An 18671-nucleotide genomic window follows, 5' to 3' on the forward strand; every position below is an offset into this window, starting at 1 on the left:
ACAATGCCCGTCTCTACTGTAACTGACTGACTATACAACTGTACAAAAATAACAAAACAAAAAACCAATCCAGAGATAGACTATACTGCAGAAAATCGGGGATAAGGAAAGGGTGGGACATCACTCGTCAAATAACCTACCCACCCGACCATTAAGTGAGTACAAAAATAAGGAGAAAAACCGGGTGTAAGTAAATATAGGAAGAAGATGTAAGAATTCTGGTAGGAGGAAAGCTCGCTGGTCACCAAAGGATAGTAAGAAGAAAAAGAAAAAGCCACACAAACATATGGGGAATAAAGTTAAAAGAAGAGAAAATAAGAAGAAGAAAAAAAAAAAGGGTCTCCGCGGGTGAGACCCTTGGAGAAAATTGATACAGGTAGAATATCAAAATAATGTCCAACATAATACACACATCTTCTGGAATATGACAAGGTCGAAAAATCTTTTAAGTGGTCTGTTTCCTTATGAAACCATCTAGTTCCATCCTAGAGAGTTTTCGGCCATGACAGGCGCACTGATCATCTGGGTCCGGTTGCTTCTGAGACTGTGCGGAGACAGACGACCACCGGCAGCAAATGGAGAACCGCCTCCACGGCCCTCGCTCTGCTGCTCGACAGTTGAGTTGGTACGCTGGTGAAGTTGACGTCTCTTGCGGTAGCGACGGGCCACCCAGAACATACCAGCACCGTAGGCGGCAGCACCACCCACAACACCAACACCAATGCCAACAGAGCTGGCACGAGTGGACGAAGAGCCACTGGCACCACCGTCGGCGTTGCCGTCGTTGGAGTCGGAGTCGTCATCGCCGTCGTTGCTGCCGTTCGATCCACCGCCGTTGGATGTGCCACTTCCACTGCTGGAAGAGCTGGACCCACCGATGACCAGAGGGATGGTAGGGTCGATCATCGACATCAGAGCGTTGACAGATGGGCTGGCTTGGTGGTAGAGACGGGACCCGGGGTTGTGCAGCTGGTCACGCAGCTCTTCGATCGCGTCCGTAGGGATATAAGCCATGGCAACTGTCGCAATGTAACCCGTGCTGGCAGAGTTGTCATAGGGCTGGATCGCGAACATTGTAATCTCATCACCAAGCACGTCCAGAGCGTATCCAAGACCCTGCGGGATGTACAAGAAGATTTGCGACGACGACAAAGTCGTACTGGCCACAAAGCTGTAGCGCAGCTTGCCGTTGAAACCGATCTGGATAAGCGACGAGTTGGCAGGAGGGGTGTCGGGTACACCGCCGGCGGGCGAGATAGATCCAGGAAGCTGAGTGGGCTGGCTAGTCGCAGTGGCAGTGTGGTGGGTCTCAGTCTCGTGCGTAGTGCTTGGAGGCTCCACCAGAATAGTAGAGGGAACCCAGTCGTTGTCCTCTGTCGTGGTAGGCTTGTGGGTGACGACGGCCTGAGTGGTGGTCGAGCTCGTCTGCTGCTCAGTAGTAGACGTAGGCGACGGGCTGCTGGACGGCGTAGGAGTAGGCGATGCTTTGCTAGTAGCTACCACCGATGGCTTGCTGGAACCGAACAAGCCGCTAGAAGGAGTAGGGTGGGCAGAGCTACCAGGGGCAGCTTCGCCGGTGGGGGTAGGAGACTTCGAAGTACCGAACAGGCCGCTGGACGGTGCGCTCGGGGAGCCGCTGGTAGAAGACTCAGGACCCAGAAGGGAGCCCAACAGTCCACCCAAAAGACCCTCCGACGAAGTAGCGGAGGCAGGTGTCGATGTAGGGACGTTGACGGAGATGGATTGCAGACCAGACGAAGAAGGTTCACCCAACAAACCACCCAGGAGACCGCCAAGAAGACCTTCGCTGGGAGTGGGGGTAGGCGAGCCGGCTCTGAAAGACGAAGAACCGGATCCACTGGGGCGAATGAGGGGCTTGCTAGAAGTCGAATCACCTCCAAGGAGGCCACCAACCAGGCCGTCGACCAGACCCTTGCTAGTAGGAGAGGGAGAGGCGGATCCACTGGATGACGGGGTCGGCTTATCATCATCTCCGAGCAGACCGCCGACAAGACCACCAACCAGACCCTCGCTGGTGCTCGAGGCAGAAGGAGAGGCGACAGTAGAGTTGGATTCCTTGGCCGTGGGCGTAGGGCTGGAGTCATCACCTCCCAGGAGACCACCAAGCAAACCCTTTTCTTTGCTGGAGCTGGCGGTGCTAGCTGTGCGCGAAGCACTGGTGCTGGTCGAGTCATCACCACTCAGGATGTTTCCTAGTCCGAGAAGACCGCCGTCATTGGTGCTAGTGGGCGTGGAAGAGGTGACGGTCGAGTTGGATCCACCGGTCTTGCTAGCCGTAGGTGTGGCAGAGCTGTCATCACCTCCCAGAATGTTTCCAAGACCAAGCAGTCCACCATCGTTGGTGCTCGAAGCGGCAGTGGAGGATGGCGAGCCCGAGTTGCTAGCTGTGGACGTAGTACTGGAGTCATCACCTCCCAGGAGACCACCAAGCAGGCCCTTCTCTTTGCTGGTGCTGGCCGTGCTCGACGCAGAGTTTGTTGGGGTCTGCGTAGAGTCACCACCCAAAAGACCGCCGAGCAAACCACCATCGTTATCCTTGGTGGCGCTCGCAGTGCTGGAAGCAGGAGAGCTTGTCGAAGTGTCCTTGGAGTCACCTCCCAAGAGGCCGCCAAGCAGACCACTGTCATTGTCTTTGCTGGCGCTGGCGCTGGCGCTGGCGCTGGCGGTGCTCGACGCAGGAGAGTTGGTCGTTTGGGACGAACCGCCTCCTAGGAGTCCTCCAAGCAAACCGCTGTCATTGTCCTTGCTAGTGCTGGCAGTGGTGGAAGCGGGGGAGTTGGACGTCTGGGACGAACCGCCTCCAAGGAGTCCTCCAAGCAAACCGCTGTCACTGTCCTTGCTAGTGCTGGCAGTGGTGGAAGCGGGGGAGTTGGACGTCTGGGACGAACCGCCTCCAAGGAGTCCACCAAGCAGACCATCATCATTGTCCTTGCTAGTGCTGGAAGTGCTGGAAGTGCTGGAAGTGGGGGAGCTGGTCGTCTGGGACGAGCCACCTCCAAGAAGGCCACCAAGCAAGCCACCGTCATTGTCTTTGCTAGCGCTCGCGGTGTTCGACGCAGGAGTGCTGGCGGGAGTTGAAGACTCAGTGCTGGAGCTGGTGGAATCACCTCCAAGAAGTCCTCCGAGCAGACCACCGCTCTGGTCATCGCTGGTGCTAGCGGGCGTGCTCGATGCAGAAGAGCTAGCCGTAGTCTTCGAGTCACCACCTAGGAGTCCTCCAAGCAATCCACCATCCTGGTCGTCGGAGCTGCTCGAAGAGCTAGGAGCGGGGGTAGACGAGGCGCCCGAATCACCGCCCAGAATGCCTCCAAGCAGGCCACCATCGTTGTCGTCGCTCGAGGAGCTGGGCGCGGGGCTGCTCGATGTCGTTGGCTCAGGAGAGGACGGGGCCGGAGGTGACGTAGGAGACGGGGAAGCGGGCTCAGATGTTTCTTCGGTGGGAGTAATGGCAGCAGACGAAGCGGGAGCACTCGAAACGGCCGTCTCGGAGGTCCAAATCGAACTAGTGACCGTCGAGGCACCAGCAGGCGCACCGGAGGGCGTACCGGTGATGGTGTGCGTTTGACCATTGAGATCGACGGAAAGTGTCAAGGGCAAGACAACCGTTGGCGGGGCAGAAGTCGTTGGCTCGGGAGTGTTGGATCCACCACCAAAGATGTTACCCAGGATTCCAGAGTTGCTCTGGGAACTGGGTGCGCCCTCGTTGGAGTCCTGCGATTGCGGGGCGGAGTTGCCTGTGAGGGCATCGATGAGGCCTCTCTTGTTGGGAAGGTGCTCGGGTTGCGCGTCTGGAGCATCCTGCGCGGCGACGAGGTCTAGACCTCCCACGGACAGGAAGGCCGCGAAAACGGCGATAGTTCTGGGCAGCATGATGGGTCACTAGGTGTACGCAATGATATTAGTATCTCCAACCCACAGTCCACGTAATCGCAACCAATGGGGACACAATTGCACGCACGCTACCCGGGAATTATCGTAGAGAACGTATATGGCGTTTTTTTTTTCGAGGCAATAGAAAAGAATGGACAGAGCAAATGGGCTCAATGAACGAACGCGAAATCTTCAAAGGTCGAACAGCGCGGTCGATTGGCGAGTCGTATAATTCATCGAACAGGGTACAGCGATATAAGACGAAGGTACGGAGTACGGTATCGAAGTCGATGTCTTTATTCCAACTCTCAAAATCCTTTCAAAACCGATGCGACAACAGCGAGGAAGCGGTCGACTTGAAAGAAGCGTTGCGAACGATTCAGCCCGAGGCGGTGCTTTCCAACTCTTTTCTTTTCCACCACACACAATATGTATAACGCAGCCTTGGGAGTGGCGGTGACTGAGGCTGGTAAAATGACGATTTTATTCTAATTTTTTTCAACGAATATCAAATATTCAAAACGAGTGGAAAGGGGAAGATGACGATAGCAAATTCCCGATAGAAAAACGAGCGTGGTTGGATGCTGTAAGGAGCGAGCGAGCGAGCGACAGAAAAAGGAGGCGTTTAAAACGAAGCCAGTGTTGATGCTTTAAAGCGGAGGGGAATCGGATGCGCGACCGGGCTGTATGTCTGTTATTATGTCCGTTGACGTGGAGTGATGGATGGACGTCAACGACAGCACCGACGAAGCAACAACGACAGGAGCAAAAGAATCGTATATAATAAAAGGAGTGAAAAAAAAAAAAAAAAAAAAAAAGCGAAGAAGGGGAAAACAACGGAAAAAGAGAAAAAAGAAAGGAAGGGAAAAAAAGACGCGAGTCGTGCAGGTGAAAAAAAGAGAGACACAGTCAGAAAGAGTGCAGAGAGGCAGAGAAGGAAGGCGGGTTGTCGTTGAATTGGGTTTAGTGTAGGGGGGGAAATACTGCGCCCCCTCTTCCTTGGTATTACAATACATTACCATATTAAAAGAAGGTTATGCTAGTAATTTTCCAGCCTACCGCATGTGCACGGTGGAGTGACAGGCCCACTGTGAGTGGGTCTTGAGATGCGTACGGTGTCAGATATTGCTATTTTACAATTAAGTGGTAAGAGACAGACAATGATCTGATTACAGGAATACGTAATATCAAAATTGCTGATATATTATAGAGTATATACAGACAATTGACAATTGTAGAAGGGTACCCCTGTAGTGAGTGTACGATTAGGTGTCAGCCGTGGAGTCCTTCTCCGTCATCCCACAGGAACCGTACCACCCCGTATCACATTACAATACCATACACCATCTTTATTTGGATCGACACACGTTCTCGAATTTGGGCGAGTTGCTGCTTCCTTTTGCCAGGATTTACTCGAGGCTAGTGCGAATTAACCAAACTATCACGTATTATTTGCCTCCTATGCACTCCTTTCTGCTCTCAGCAAACACGACAGCCATTGAATCGCATCAGTCCTCCGTGCTCTAATCGAATGATCTGTCTAATGTACTCTGCACTGTCCACTGCTATGGAGCCTGTAAAAGGTTCGGACCACCGCCGGACCTAGACCAGGCGTTATGGCTCGAGTTTAGGCGGGTATTGACCTAGTTAATTAAAGGTACCGTATGGTATTACGTTGGCTGTACGGGTGGAGCTCAGATCAGTATTATAGCACAAGTATGGACTACTTTTACTTGTACAAGTACATCAGATACGGAGAATATAACAGTGGCAACATAATAAGGAGTTACCAGAGCTAGGAGATATAAGTAAGATCATATCAAAATCTTCCATTGTCGATAATTGTCGACAATGATGCAAGCCACATGCCTGAAGAATGCACTACCCTAATCCGGCGTCCTGAAACTGTCAGCCGGAAAACCACATTCCAATCATGTTTCAAGCAATCATCCACTGTCCAAAATATGGGAGTGAAATACTTGTACTCCGGAGTAGACACAAATAAAATGAAATGAGTAATTTTGTACAAGTAATCTCTTAGGGTCCATGAATTTCTTTTTGCCCTACACAAATCAAATACGGGCGAACAGACCGCGTGTTGATCCTCATATCCAGATCTGAGTTTGCCGATTTCTCGACGGGTACTCTCGGTTTGCCATCGATGCCATTGCTAGGCTACTCTCTGTATGGAATTATTGATGAAAGAAGGATGCTGTCTTCTCTGTATTTGTAGGCTCGTGCTGTATGAGCGGTCTTGTACTACGGTATGTACTTGTGTAACCACGGTATTCGGGTACGACAACCGAATCTATTTTTATCTATATCACAACTACTATCTACCGTCTACTCCGTACAAGTAGGTAGATTCTCATATCTACTCTACAAGTGAATGAATATACCAGTCTTAGGCTCTCTGTACAGAGTACCTCATACAGAATAGAAGAAATCCTTCTACTTGTACAAGTACGGTACTGCAGTCCCACCGCGGAAATTACGCTAAGCCTGTTCCTGAACGAGTCAGTCACATGGACCCACCTCGTTCCACGGTTACCGGAATTGCAGACAGGTACGGATAGTATGTACATATGTACCTGTCTGTACCTGTACCGTTGTACAAGTCCGGAGGTTATCATAACGGTTGATACGTGCATGGATAATGGTATAATATTCCGTATGACAGGTATGGAGTAGTTATCCCTGCAGGATTATGCAGTGTCCAACGGCAACTATATCGATTCGGATAAAGACGGACAATTGCCCAAAGAGGAAATGTACTTCACATCTGCAAAGTACAGAGTACAAGTGTATTATATATATATGTGACTGAAGCAAGAATCAATCAGATTAGCAGAGGGAGTTACCGTGTAGACAGCAATCAGCAGTAACTACTTGCGTGACTGATCTGATTAGGCGGTACGTCGCCAAGATATATATCTTTTGGCACTCTTCAACCTTCCACCAACTCCAACCAGCCACGGACTCAAGTCTTGAAAACGAATATGATAACTAGACGCTTCAAGAGGTAGATAGTCTCGTTCCAATTATACAGACAGAAAAATGAACGAGACAACACATTCATCAAAACGCAATAAAATCATGCTGATTCTTGATACCCTCATCCTCCTTCATATCCTCCTTTCTCACCTCCTCACCCCCCCCCCTCCAACATCAACTCCTCCCTCAGCACCATGATTCTCTCCTTCTTCCTGAGTATCTCCGCTTCCCCTCTCTCCACCGCGACTGTCAGCCATTTGAGTTCCTTCCGCTATTAACACCGCAAGCGTCCGTCAGTGAGCGTATTCCTGAATCACGCCAGGGCAGACAAAGAGTACCCACCATCCTGTCAAGTCTATTCATGTTGCTGCCGGTACTGCCCTTGATATGTTTCTGGGCGTTGTGTCTCGTGCTTTTGTGACTTTGTAGGTGAAGGATGTCGTCCTGGATAGTGGCCACGCGCGCGCCGTCACGCCGTTTTGGGGGGGGGGGGGTTTGCTCGTGTCCTATTTGTCAGATTGGCAGTCAGTCAGTATGTATCAAGAAGATACATTTTATAACAACCACTGACTGAGATGGAGCTGCGGAGCGGTTCGTTGGAGCTTGGTGAGGTAGGATGAGATGAAAGAAGGTGCACAAGTTGAGGCAAGTATCTCTCTACGTCAGTACCTTTCATACAACCCCAACCCATAGCCAGTAAAATAAGCCTTGCTACATAATCCCGCGACCGGAGAAATAGAATTTATTATATTTGAATAATTATCTTTCAGATCCAGTCAAAACAAAGACACAACTAGCACCATCCACTGAACACAGCCTAGCAATTCTCCTCGCTAGATTTTCCTTCTCCTTCCCCAAAGCAAAAGGAAGCCGCTTGATTTCTTCTATACTAGATCCAACACACCTGCACATCAGACAACCATCATTTAACGACCGAATCAAGGCGAGCAACCTGCCTTCTCCTGTTGCGGTTAGCATTAACCCTACGTTGCTACAATTCACTACCCACAGCACTACTAATTTATTCATTTTAATCCATCTCGAATTTATTATTTTAATCAGTGAAAGATTCTCCATGCTCTCCAAGGTTCATCCACAGCCGTTCATTAATTATAGCCTTTAGATAGATGTACAATACATGTCTACTTTCCTCACTCGTCTTTTCCCCCTCACTTCATTTCCGCCACTCTAAGCAGTCCTGATTACCTATTGTGGTTTGTTTGCTGACACACTACTACATGCGTATCTGGTGTTGTGTGCGAATGGAGATTACACCGAGGAAATATGTATATCACATAAGATAGCTCGAAGTTCACATCTTTCATACACCACCATATCGACACCATGGCTTACACTATACACGGTTCAGTTGCTGCATGGTTCGTTCAACTACTCGGGAACGCACGCGCGGATGGACTAATGGGCTAAACTACGAGTTGTTACCAAGGAGATACTTGGAGCTGAATATATGGAAGCGGATAAATTTGTTTTAGGCTCCTGAGAAGGTCCAAACCTGAAAAAACCAGGCACTAGGCTCCTGGACTGAAAGAAACAGAGACGTCCCGAAATTTGATATGTCTTACGGAACTTGTTAGACTTGTGCCATTCAGATGCTAATGCGTACGTGTACAGTGTTCAGATTGGCTTATCCGCGCAAAGGCAAGAATTGGAAAGCCAAAGGACCAGATGCTTCTCTGATGGTGGAGAAAAACGGTCTCCCTTCAGTGGTTGTCGAAGTGGGCGCAAGTGAGACACTTCCCAATTCCCAGAATGACATGAAACAGGGGTTGCTCGGTGGTGATCCACAAGCTTGAGTTGTGATCGCCATGAAATGGTATACAAACACGAATAATTTTGTTCGCGGTCTTAAAAATTCAATGGGAATATCGCATCCCGAATGGACCGCGTTTGGAACTCAGATAGGCGGCCCCTAACGGCTAGCTTTCGCACGGACGAAGCCCCTCACAGCTATATAGCAGTTACAGACGGTTCCTTAGAGGACCGAGAAACGGCCGCAGCAGCAGCTAGATTGGCCGCTATCTTGTGCACTGAACTAGTGCAAGAAGGTGGCGTCAACAAAGTATGTGTACTGTCAAACTGTCAAGCCTCCAGAGTATGGAGACAAAGATCAAGCTCGTGAATGGACAACGCTTATCGTTGAGGTTGGGGCCAGCGAGTCTTCGCCTACAAAGAGCCACTAGAAAACAACTCGGCTTGACATCTGATTGAATCTCAAGGTAGAAGATACTCATCGAAAAGTAGCACCTAACACCATATAGACTCATCTAAATTTACCAGAGCTTACATTTAGGAGGCTAGAAAAACTGTATGTCGGTAGACTGCGCCGATGGAAAGCTTCTGCGGAGCCATGTACCGATTTATGTCGACAAAAACAGCCGGCTTGCAACAAACATTTTCAATGCTCACGTTCATCCGTGACCGATATTCCCCCTTGATACCCCGTCGGCATCAGAAGGTGCTTAAAGAACCAAGTCGCAGCATCAGTCAGATTACACAGGGCTCAGTGTGTCCGTCGCCTCCTCAATGGTTAGCGGCTTTTTTGAGGAAAATACAGAATCAAATCAATTCAGTTCAGAACGGACTACTTGAAGACGGTATAAAAGACAATGCACGTCGCTTTTGTGGACGAAAAGAGAGTCAACGACCAATTCCAGAACGAGATCAGGGCGAGCAAATGACAGCTGGAGAGCAACTACCCGCATAATCGTCCATTACTTTCATATTGGTACTCATATTGCATTGGCAGATGTCTCATACGCTCTCATTATAGGCTTGGATTAATACAAACCACAAGGACCACTGTATCCAGTACCGTCCAAAGGTGCAAATGCCTAGTTGGCCAGCCAATATGCCAGACTGCTTGGAACAAGCTTAATCTTTCGGGGTCTCCCCATTATTTCATTCCCATTAGAAGATCTGTTCCCTTGAGCCAGCCAGAGATTCACGGAGAGTGAAAAGACATGCAGTCACCATGATTGAGAAGAGCCCTGCAAGATGCCTTACAAACTACACAACTCAGCCTCGTCTCGGTTTATTCAAGAACTTCTCAATTCCAGGGCTGATGGAATGATCAGTTAATTAGCGGAGAGGAATGGAGCTATTTCTGGATGTTCTCCGGAGAATATAGGACGAAACTGCGTCTTCTAAGAAATACAGACGCTAATGTATGAGCATAGCATCTGCGCTCGCGGATTCCTACAAAAGCACAATTTAATATAAGATAAAGAGAAAATTGGCTCCATGACTAATCGAACAGTCCTAACTAACTACGCCCGCCACCTGTCATAGAAACCGGCGTGAGCGAGTCTCTGCCAACAAAATGTCAGTCAAGGCCCAACCAATGGCCGATTTGGGCTTAGTGCCTCACGAGGAAATGCAGATCATGTCTTTCATTGAGTCCCCGGATAAAGGGCCGCAAAACGGAGAGATCGACCCCAGAAATGGCAACCGACGCCATTTGTCTTCCCGTCAAAGCATGTTTGTGGCTGATGTTTCTCAATTCCGTAAACTACGCTCTCGGGATGGATGAAGTTTGCTTATGATCTATGAGCTGCACAGAAGACCGAGGTTCAAGCCCAGTTTAACTGGCATGTTTTTTCCAGTTCCTGAGACCATCCTAGCTGAACCGACACGGGCAGCCATGCACGACGAAATACGCCCAGGGCTACAAGTACCAAGCACGAACTTTCAAAAACGAGACCTGATAGCACCCTTCATCTACGAAGAACAGACCTGTTCGGGGTCACGTCTGTCTTTCAAGTTATGCAGACACTAATATATGAGCAAAACAGCTTCCACGCTCGCTTGAGCCTCCCAGAGACAAGCTAAAGGAGCCAGATGCTTTTATTTGGGTGGAATATCAGAAGATATCTTCTGTTGCTCTGGGTGTCGCTCCCAGGCAAAGCCTCCCTGATTTGAAGAACGACGTGAAAGAATGACTTCTGGGCGGGAGCCCACAGATCAGCCGTGTTGTTGTAGTGAAGTGGCCCATGAATCGAAAGGGGGTGGTCTACGGACAAATGAGTGCCTTCGGAGCTTGCGACGGAGGTGAAACCAGATTTGTGAGAATTTCAAGATAGTTATGGATATCGATAAATGCTTTCCAATCCAGCCAAGACTCGTTATAGAGACTAGTGCCAACCGCCCTAGTCTCTGTCAATAGTATGATACTCCGGCAAGATGCAACCTGGAGACTTGCCGAAGCCATTCTGGGACACGTTCTTAGAGACCCAGAAAGCACGAAACCAGCGTCATTTGGTTCCGCCATGACATGCAAAACATGCACACTATCACCATCCGAACCCAGCGAGATATATTTACTCCTAGGCCACGAATTATGATTGAATTCAGAACGACAATCCCAGAACTCCAGCTAAATTTCTTGATCCTAGTCGTGCTGTCAAAACGATTTCGTCCTGAGCGATGAAAGCATTTGAGACTCTATGAAGGGGAAAATAAAAGGTTTCTTGTGGACACTGTATGTTCCCCCGGCTTTCAGTCTCATGCGTCAGTTGCACGTGGTTTATCTCGATGGAGAATCTGTAGTGTCAAACTACGGTGCCAGAGGCAGTATCCTATGAGTATTCTGGTTCTTATACCGTTACGAGTAAAATATCCTGTATAGTTAAATTCATTAGGAGAATTTCCATATCCAGTTAATAATACACATAATCATAAATTCATAAACCCAAGCCATCCGCCCTGATCCCAATTCGATAAACGCCCTTCCAGACAAATAAGAAATCTAATCCATCTGCCGTCTGTCAGACTCAAACACCGTAAACGCATCAACACCACGTCCATCAGAACCACCAGTGCGGAAGTACTCCACTACAACGCCAAAGGCATAGCATGTTCCTGCGGCCGCGATGCCAGTGAAGAGCATTCGACGGATTGCGTTGTTGAATGCAGAACGCTGCTTTCGTGGAGGTATTTCTGTCTCTGGTTCTGTCTTTGAAGTTTTAGCGGAAGAGCTTTCGGTTAGTTGGGGCGATTTCAATGCTGCCTGATCTTGGAGTTCTTTGAGAACACCGTCTGCAGTTGTGTCTTCATGTTCTTTGGTTTCAAGAGAAGACTTGTCTGACGGTCTCTTATCGACATAAAAAAATCTCTTGAAGACGAGGATATCCCCGCCACCGGAGACAATCTCATAGCCCTCTTTCCGCATCTCCTCAAAATATGGCAGAAACTGCGCCGGGTTGCTCAACCGGGGAAGGACATCACTAGGATGGAGGATCTTATGTGAAGGAGCAAGCGAAGAGTCCGTGTCCGCCGTAGTAACCTGCATAGTAAATGGATCGTACGCGAGCACACGGTACGTGGCTGGAGATGCAGATTCACTCAGAATAGGAGAGTGTGTTTCGGAGGTCTGGTCAAGAACCTTCGTGAAGTCTGGAAGTCCGTCTTGTACTTGCGGTTGAGTGGACTGAGGGGCCTCTGCTTCCTGCAATGAAGATTGCGTCCCGGTATAGTTTGGTGCTTCTGTGCTTCTCTCATCAACAGAGCCCAAAGAGTCTTGAGACTCAGGATTCGACTCAGTGACCGAATTCTCATCCGGAGTAATTTCCTCCAAAGCGCCGTCAACCTTCTTACTCTGGACATCGGATTTCATATCCAACCCTTTTGAGGGATAAGAGGCGCGGATATCGCTTGCACGCAGGAGATCCAACTCTTCATTCTCAGGTACGAGGAAAGGCTCTGATTGCTGTGGCGAATCTTGAATCTTCAGCTTCTCTGGCTCTTTCTTGTCCAAGTAGAAGAAGCCCTTCATTTTTCGACCCTCATTTGGCTGCGCATCAGGAGTGAGACTCTTTGGCTGCTGGCTATCAACCAGATTGGAATTTTCGGCACCTGGCCGTTGTAATGATGCGTTTTCATTCTTGGGCTCAGCAACAGCAGATGTAATTTCAGTCGGTGCTTTATCAATAGCAGTGCTCTTTGCGATGGATGGCGTTTCATGTGATGGAGGAGTCCAGACATCGTGGTCTGGTTCATCAATAGCAGTCCTCTTTGCGGTGGATGGCGCTTCACGCGATGGAGGACCCCAGAACTTAGGGTCATAATTACATTCAGGGATACCATGGTCCTGTGCTATTTCATTTGCACGCTGTTCTGGTTCTTTGTGCTGCACGCCGCCAATGTCTGGATCGGATGTCACGGCCGTGGCCTCGCTAGAGCTTTTGGTGGGAGATAAAGATCCAAGATGACCATCCTCCACATTGGACGTGTCCGGTACGGTTGAGGTGCCGTCTTTAGATAATGCACCGGCCTCACCTGTCGTAGCTGCCGCTGCAGGCTTCGGAACCATGCGGCCACTAATCGGATCAAACTCGAGATCATTTGCTCTGGTATCCACAGAGCCCTGCGACTGCGAAGCCTCAAATACCGGGGCCACATTATCATTTGCCTTCGGCGTGTCTCTCGCCCGTGCATTCGACTTGCTCCCCTCCGACTTAACACGCGCCGTCGCATCCGTATCCTTCACCTTCGCCCTCGCAGTATCCCCACCACTCTTCTCAAACCCAAAAAATGACCGACACAAATCCGCCAACGTATGCTGATGCTTATCCCACGCCTTCAACCCCATCCCCGACGTATCAGAACCAATCCTCCCAAACAACGCCGCATACGGATCCCTCTCAATCTCCCTCTTGATAGCCTCCATCCGCTGCTGTGCACGAAGTCTCACCGCCTCAAAATTTTTCGTACCGGTCTTATCAAACCCACCCCATCCCCATCCCCATCCTGGTTTCGATTCCCAGCTCCAGCTCCGCCACGGAGCTGGATTTTCCAGCGGTGTCTGGCTTTGATGAGGAGGGTTTGGGTTTGGGTTTGTGACTCTGCGGCGGATTTTCCTCTCAGTTCGGACCCATTTGATGCCGTTGTAGGTTCCGCGGGAGTGTCGGTGGCTTTGCCATATCGTGCGGTGTTGTTGGAGGCGTGCGGTGGTAGGGGTGCGGATGGCGTGGAGGGTGTTCGGAGCGGAGATCATCCTGGGGCATCTGGCTGCCCTGGTGCTTGATGTTAGACTTGCGAGGGTCATGGTGGGTTCATGCCATATGGCGCGTTTTGAGAGTGTTGGATGATGGACGGTCAAGCCAAGCTTCGAGATAAGAAGTATATGGATGGAGCTTGAGCTTATCGCAACGGGATTTGGGGGTTATTTCAGGAACGGAAGAGGAATCGATTTGTTTCTTTGTATGATATAGTAAAGTTAGTACAGAGTAAGCTTTGATATATAAGCATGCACAGTCCAAGGGATAAAGTGCAGGCGTTGGGGATGGAGTGAGGTCAGCGCTGGAAGCTTCCCCGGGCGCTTTTTGCGGGGTCACCGGACCGATCCACCGCCGATTGCGGTGATCGCTATAAGTACATAATAGGTGAACAAAGTACGAAGTAGTTATCCAGCAAGTCTTGACTCTATTGTTTTATCATGTCATGAATGACCCTGGTAGTTAAAAGCAAGAGTTTACAAAGCAAGAAGAGATACACCGATATCGATATCCTGGCCAGGTTCAAGAGGTGATGTAGTTCCTCCAGAACCGCAGACCTTCGATACCCTCCTCTCTGCATAGAAGCCCCTTATCTTCAGCCATTTCCAGTTCTTCGGCTGCGACTCCGACGCTCCATTTGAAGCGTTGCGCGGCTTCCTGCGCCGTCACGGCGCGGCCAAACAGACCCCAATCCCACGCCACCGGCTCAGTCGGTGGTATCCGCCGGAGCTCTTCCATCCAGTCTTGCAGTATCTTAAGAGTCTTTTCGTCATTCCAGTCATATCGCTGAACTACGAGAAGACCGGTTTTGAAACGACGTAGACGAACAGGTAGTTTGAGTTTCTCCCATAGTTCTGCTGCTCGCTGGAAGTCGGCCGGGCTGACAAGTTCGACACCGTTCCGGGACCGGTTGAAGATGGCCCAGAGGTCGATAAGGCTCATAGTGCCACCCTCTTTATGTAAAACGCCTTTCCGATCGTCTGTAAGATACTCTGCCAGGTTTCGCGACAGCTCCGACAAATACAGATTCTCCGCCCCCGACCCAAGCATGTCTTTTGTCGTTGACATCCCTAGGGCAGCAGCGGATTCCGAAAGGACTGCATTGGCTTCCACGGTTCCCTCGCCACCAGACAAGCCTGTTTCTCTACCCAGTGTTTCTGCAAGAGAAACAATCTGTTTTGCGGATGCCATCAAGGCCTCAAGGTCCTCAAATGCATTACCAATGACAAACTCGTTGTTCTTGCGGGCCTCAAGACCACGTCGCTCAAGGCCTGCAATCCCAGCCATCGATCGAGCAGGCACCGGGGATCCCGTGTCCGCAGCTGGCGCTATTGCTCCAGGACTCGGGGATGAGGCAGCCTGCGACGGCATAGGCACGGGTGGAGCGTCGTAAAGAAGCCATTTCCTTTGGATCAGCGCACTCTTTAATCGTTCGTAAAAAGACTTCTCGCCACCTCCGCGAAATGAAAGTTTGACGCTCTCTGCAGTATCTGTATTTTTGATACTATCTTGTTCGAAAAACGGAGCAGGAGATTCAGAACGGCGCTGATCACCGTTGAGCACTTGCAAGGCATTCACGGAGGCCAACGGGGCACCACAGATTTCACATTCTGCAAGGGACGGATGGTTCACGAAAGTACATCGAGGGCAAGAAACGGAGGTACCCGTCTCCGAAGGCAATTGTGGCTGTCTGCCATCAGTTGGGAAAGGGCTCTCGGTCCTTGGTTGAGGGGTTGCAGGTTCCCGATTAGCTGCCGCTGAAATCGCAGCCTTCATCACCGTTGTGAAAGGGGGTTTGATGCCACATGCCAAGCAAGGGGGAAGGTTAGTCGACGCCGTGGCTGTAGCTGGATCAAAGTTGGATGGCACAGGGTTTGAGAAGGAGCATATTGGGCAAATCCAGGTAGCATTCACGGGCTTCGGTGACGGTGACTTTGGATGCGAGGCACGCAGTTGCGAAGTAAGTGTCTTGGCAGGTTGAAGATTCGAAGCTTGTGGTATTGACGGGCTACTGCCCACGCTTTTGGAGGTATCAAGCTTGTTCTTCGCCGGCTTCGGGTGTAGAACGATTTTCGCAGACGACTTTAGGAAGCCGGCCTGAGAGACGTCAGTCCATAGCTAACGTCCAAGGTGCACTCAATTCCGTACTTGGTAGTCTGGTTTATCGATCTCCTTCAGGTCGATTCCGACAGAGTATTTCCGGGGCTCGTCCACGGCGACGTAGCAGATTCGGTGGGAAGTAAGATAGGCATGTCCATTTTGGTAGTTTGGGACCTTGTATTTGCTATCCAACCAGTCAGCATGCGCCGGATATAAGTATATAACAATAATTTGACCATAAAACAAAGCAAACAGCCTGGAGAGGGCGAGAGTAGCTCACCCTTCATACAACCCCACTGCGTCCTGGACAAAGATTAGAGTCTCATCGGTTAAGAGTGATGGACGGAGAGCGGTGGTCAGGTCCAGAGCCTTGAGAAACATCTAGTAAATGCAGCCAGCATCTCTAGACCATTAGAACTTGGGAAGAGAAACGGTTAATCGCAGATTTATCTGTATGGAGGGACATGTTGGAGAACTGGAGGGACCATCATATAGGGACTACGGGAACCCACAGCGGCCACAACTGCACCCAAAATTCCTAAGCGAATCCAGCGCTTTTCTTTTGTTCCTCGACTGTCTCGACGCATCCATCTCTCTTCCCACCCTACAATCTTGCTCTTTGATTGTCTATACCTTTGACATTCCCGGTCACTCTTGTCTTTGTCTTTTGTGGTATATTCCACTCGAATCTCTTGGTGTACTGCTGTTGTACAGAGTATAGGGGTTTTCACATAAGGTCATTTTCGTAGTCTCTTTCGCACTTCTATCATTGCTCCTTTTTTATTTCTCTCTTTATCCTTCTCTTTTCTTTTTCTTCTTGCATATCTTCAGTATTCGGTATGAGTTCTGGAATCCCACCATGGCGCGCAACGGCGTCAGCAACCACGACTGCCACAACTCCCTTCTCTGGACATGGACATGGTAAGTTTTAGCCTTGTGGAGGCTCCGCATTGAGACCATCGCTAACCTTTGTTATAGCGACACCTGCATATATCCCAGTTCAAGCCCGCCGTAGCCTTGCTCAACTCAAACCCACTCCTACTCCATCGCAATCGACCTCCTCAGAAGCTCCACGGAAACGAGTAGCTTGGCCCGCTCCTCTTCGGACGTATGTACAGCGATGTTTCGTACCGGAACATCAGATTCCCAGCGTCACCAGACAAGAGATGGAGGCCAAGTTGAAATCGGTTATTACCGAGGCCGCAGAGGGTGACAAGCTTGATACGATCAATTGGGACGCCCTGCCCCTGCCGCAGGTCATGGTACAGAACGAACGGAATAGGATCTTGGCCAACCCCAGCGTGTCGGCTTGGGGTGAGGAGGCCTCGCGAAAGCGAAAGTCCACGGAGTACACGCCTGCGGATACGAAGAATGATATATCTCCTCCATGGAGACAGACTAACAATGACCAGAAGTTTGAAGATCGAGTGACTTACAGCCCCACAGACAAACGACAGCGGACAGATTACAAGAACCCAAGTAAGTCGAAAGCTAATCTTGAGTTGCGGCGGAAACGGTTTGAAGAACCTCGATCCCGATACGGGTTGTCGCCGTCGTCCCCACGTGGCGAATCGCCCGTTGCTCGTGTCCACCAAGGCCCCATTGTCGGACGGTGCCAGGATTTGGAGAAGAACTATTTCCGATTGACATCTGCACCGAACCCGGACACTGTGCGACCACTCCCGGTGCTGCAGAAGACGCTGGACCTACTGAAGAAAAAATGGAAACGGGACAATAACTATGGCTACATCTGCGACCAGTTCAAATCACTGCGGCAGGACTTGACGGTGCAGCGCATCAAGAATGAGTTTACAGTGAACGTGTACGAAATCCATGCGCGGATTGCCCTGGAGAAAGGAGATCTTGGTGAGTATAATCAATGCCAAACCCAGTTGCGCGCGTTGTATACACAGCAACCTGGCGGACACCCAACGGAGTTCAAGGCATATCGCATTCTGTACTTTATCCACACGCGCAACTGGACGGCGATGAATGATGCGTTGGCGGACTTGAGGGCGGCCGACAAGCGGGATCCGGCCGTGAAGCATGCCCTGGACGTCCGGTCGGCGTTGGCCCTGGGGAACTACCATCGGTTTTTCCAGCTGTATTTGGACACTCCGAACATGGGAGCTTACCTGATGGACATGTTTGTGGACCGCGAACGCCTGTCGGCCTTGACGGCAATCTGTAAAGCGTGAGTTCTGCCCCTTTTGACCTCTGTTAGAATGAGGCTAACGGAAACAGGTATAAACCCGATGTGAATATTCGGTTCATCACTGAAGAGTTAGGATTCGAGTCGGATGAGCAGAGCGCCCGATTTGTGCTGGAGCACACGTCGGGGGAGCTACTGCAGGAGAAAGACGGGGCCGTGAAGCTGCTAACGGGCGGCCGAGCTACGCAGATGTTTGAAGCGTCCAAGAATGAGGCGCATCGGGTGGTTGACATCAAGGGACAGATATAGTTTTTTTTTTTTTTTTTTTTCTTATTGCGTTAATTGATGATCGAGACATGGGATATGCAGCGGGAACGGGCCCGCGATGATGCATCTATGGAGTTATACCCCGGGGAATTTATCGTTTTCTGCAATATGGCATGTGGATCGGTGGCGAATGTACAAAATAGTATATGAGTACAAATACAGTTATCAATATAGACCGTTAGTTTTCTACACCG

General features: G+C 50.0%; 6 protein-coding genes across 6 annotated transcripts; 3 read left to right on the forward strand and 3 right to left on the reverse strand.

Annotated features, from left to right (window-relative positions):
• Positions 1–313: 313 nt before the first annotated feature.
• Positions 314–4255, reverse strand: ASPGLDRAFT_1473947 (putative mucin family signaling protein Msb2). The gene is made up of 2 exons (XM_022541926.1): positions 3980–4255; positions 314–3900 (listed from the first exon to the last, which is right to left on the reverse strand). Exon 2 carries the CDS (start codon positions 3889–3891, stop codon positions 475–477), a length of 3417 nt encoding a protein of 1138 aa, XP_022401500.1. The 5' UTR covers positions 3892–3900; positions 3980–4255; the 3' UTR covers positions 314–474.
• Positions 4256–7042: 2787 nt separating this feature from the next.
• ASPGLDRAFT_46715 (uncharacterized protein) lies at positions 7043–7347 on the forward strand. Its single transcript, XM_022546510.1, has 2 exons — positions 7043–7156; positions 7228–7347. The coding sequence occupies exons 1-2, from the start codon at positions 7080–7082 to the stop codon at positions 7304–7306; spliced, it is 156 nt and encodes a 51-aa protein (XP_022401501.1). The 5' UTR covers positions 7043–7079; the 3' UTR covers positions 7307–7347.
• A 1435-nt stretch (positions 7348–8782) lies between these two features.
• On the forward strand, positions 8783–9610 carry ASPGLDRAFT_25456 (uncharacterized protein; the record flags this gene model as incomplete). Its single annotated transcript, XM_022543487.1, has 2 exons — positions 8783–8965; positions 9224–9610. 2 exons carry the CDS (start codon positions 8783–8785, stop codon positions 9608–9610), a joined length of 570 nt encoding a protein of 189 aa, XP_022401502.1.
• Positions 9611–11650: 2040 nt separating this feature from the next.
• On the reverse strand, positions 11651–13492 carry ASPGLDRAFT_125406 (uncharacterized protein; the record flags this gene model as incomplete). Its single annotated transcript, XM_022540555.1, has 2 exons — positions 11651–12756; positions 12973–13492. 2 exons carry the CDS (start codon positions 13490–13492, stop codon positions 11651–11653), a joined length of 1626 nt encoding a protein of 541 aa, XP_022401503.1.
• Positions 13493–14420: 928 nt separating this feature from the next.
• Positions 14421–16379, reverse strand: ASPGLDRAFT_124995 (ESCRT-II subunit protein VPS36; the record flags this gene model as incomplete). Its single annotated transcript, XM_022540531.1, has 3 exons — positions 14421–15995; positions 16047–16182; positions 16279–16379. 3 exons carry the CDS (start codon positions 16377–16379, stop codon positions 14421–14423), a joined length of 1812 nt encoding a protein of 603 aa, XP_022401504.1.
• A 203-nt stretch (positions 16380–16582) lies between these two features.
• On the forward strand, positions 16583–18655 carry ASPGLDRAFT_170751 (SAC3/GANP domain protein). The gene is made up of 3 exons (XM_022542725.1): positions 16583–16919; positions 16977–18192; positions 18243–18655. Exons 1-3 carry the CDS (start codon positions 16838–16840, stop codon positions 18457–18459), a joined length of 1515 nt encoding a protein of 504 aa, XP_022401505.1. The 5' UTR covers positions 16583–16837; the 3' UTR covers positions 18460–18655.
• Positions 18656–18671: the final 16 nt, after the last annotated feature.

This window comes from Aspergillus glaucus (assembly GCF_001890805.1).
Source record: "Aspergillus glaucus CBS 516.65 unplaced genomic scaffold ASPGLscaffold_9, whole genome shotgun sequence".
Lineage (NCBI taxonomy): Eukaryota > Fungi > Ascomycota > Eurotiomycetes > Eurotiales > Aspergillaceae > Aspergillus > Aspergillus glaucus.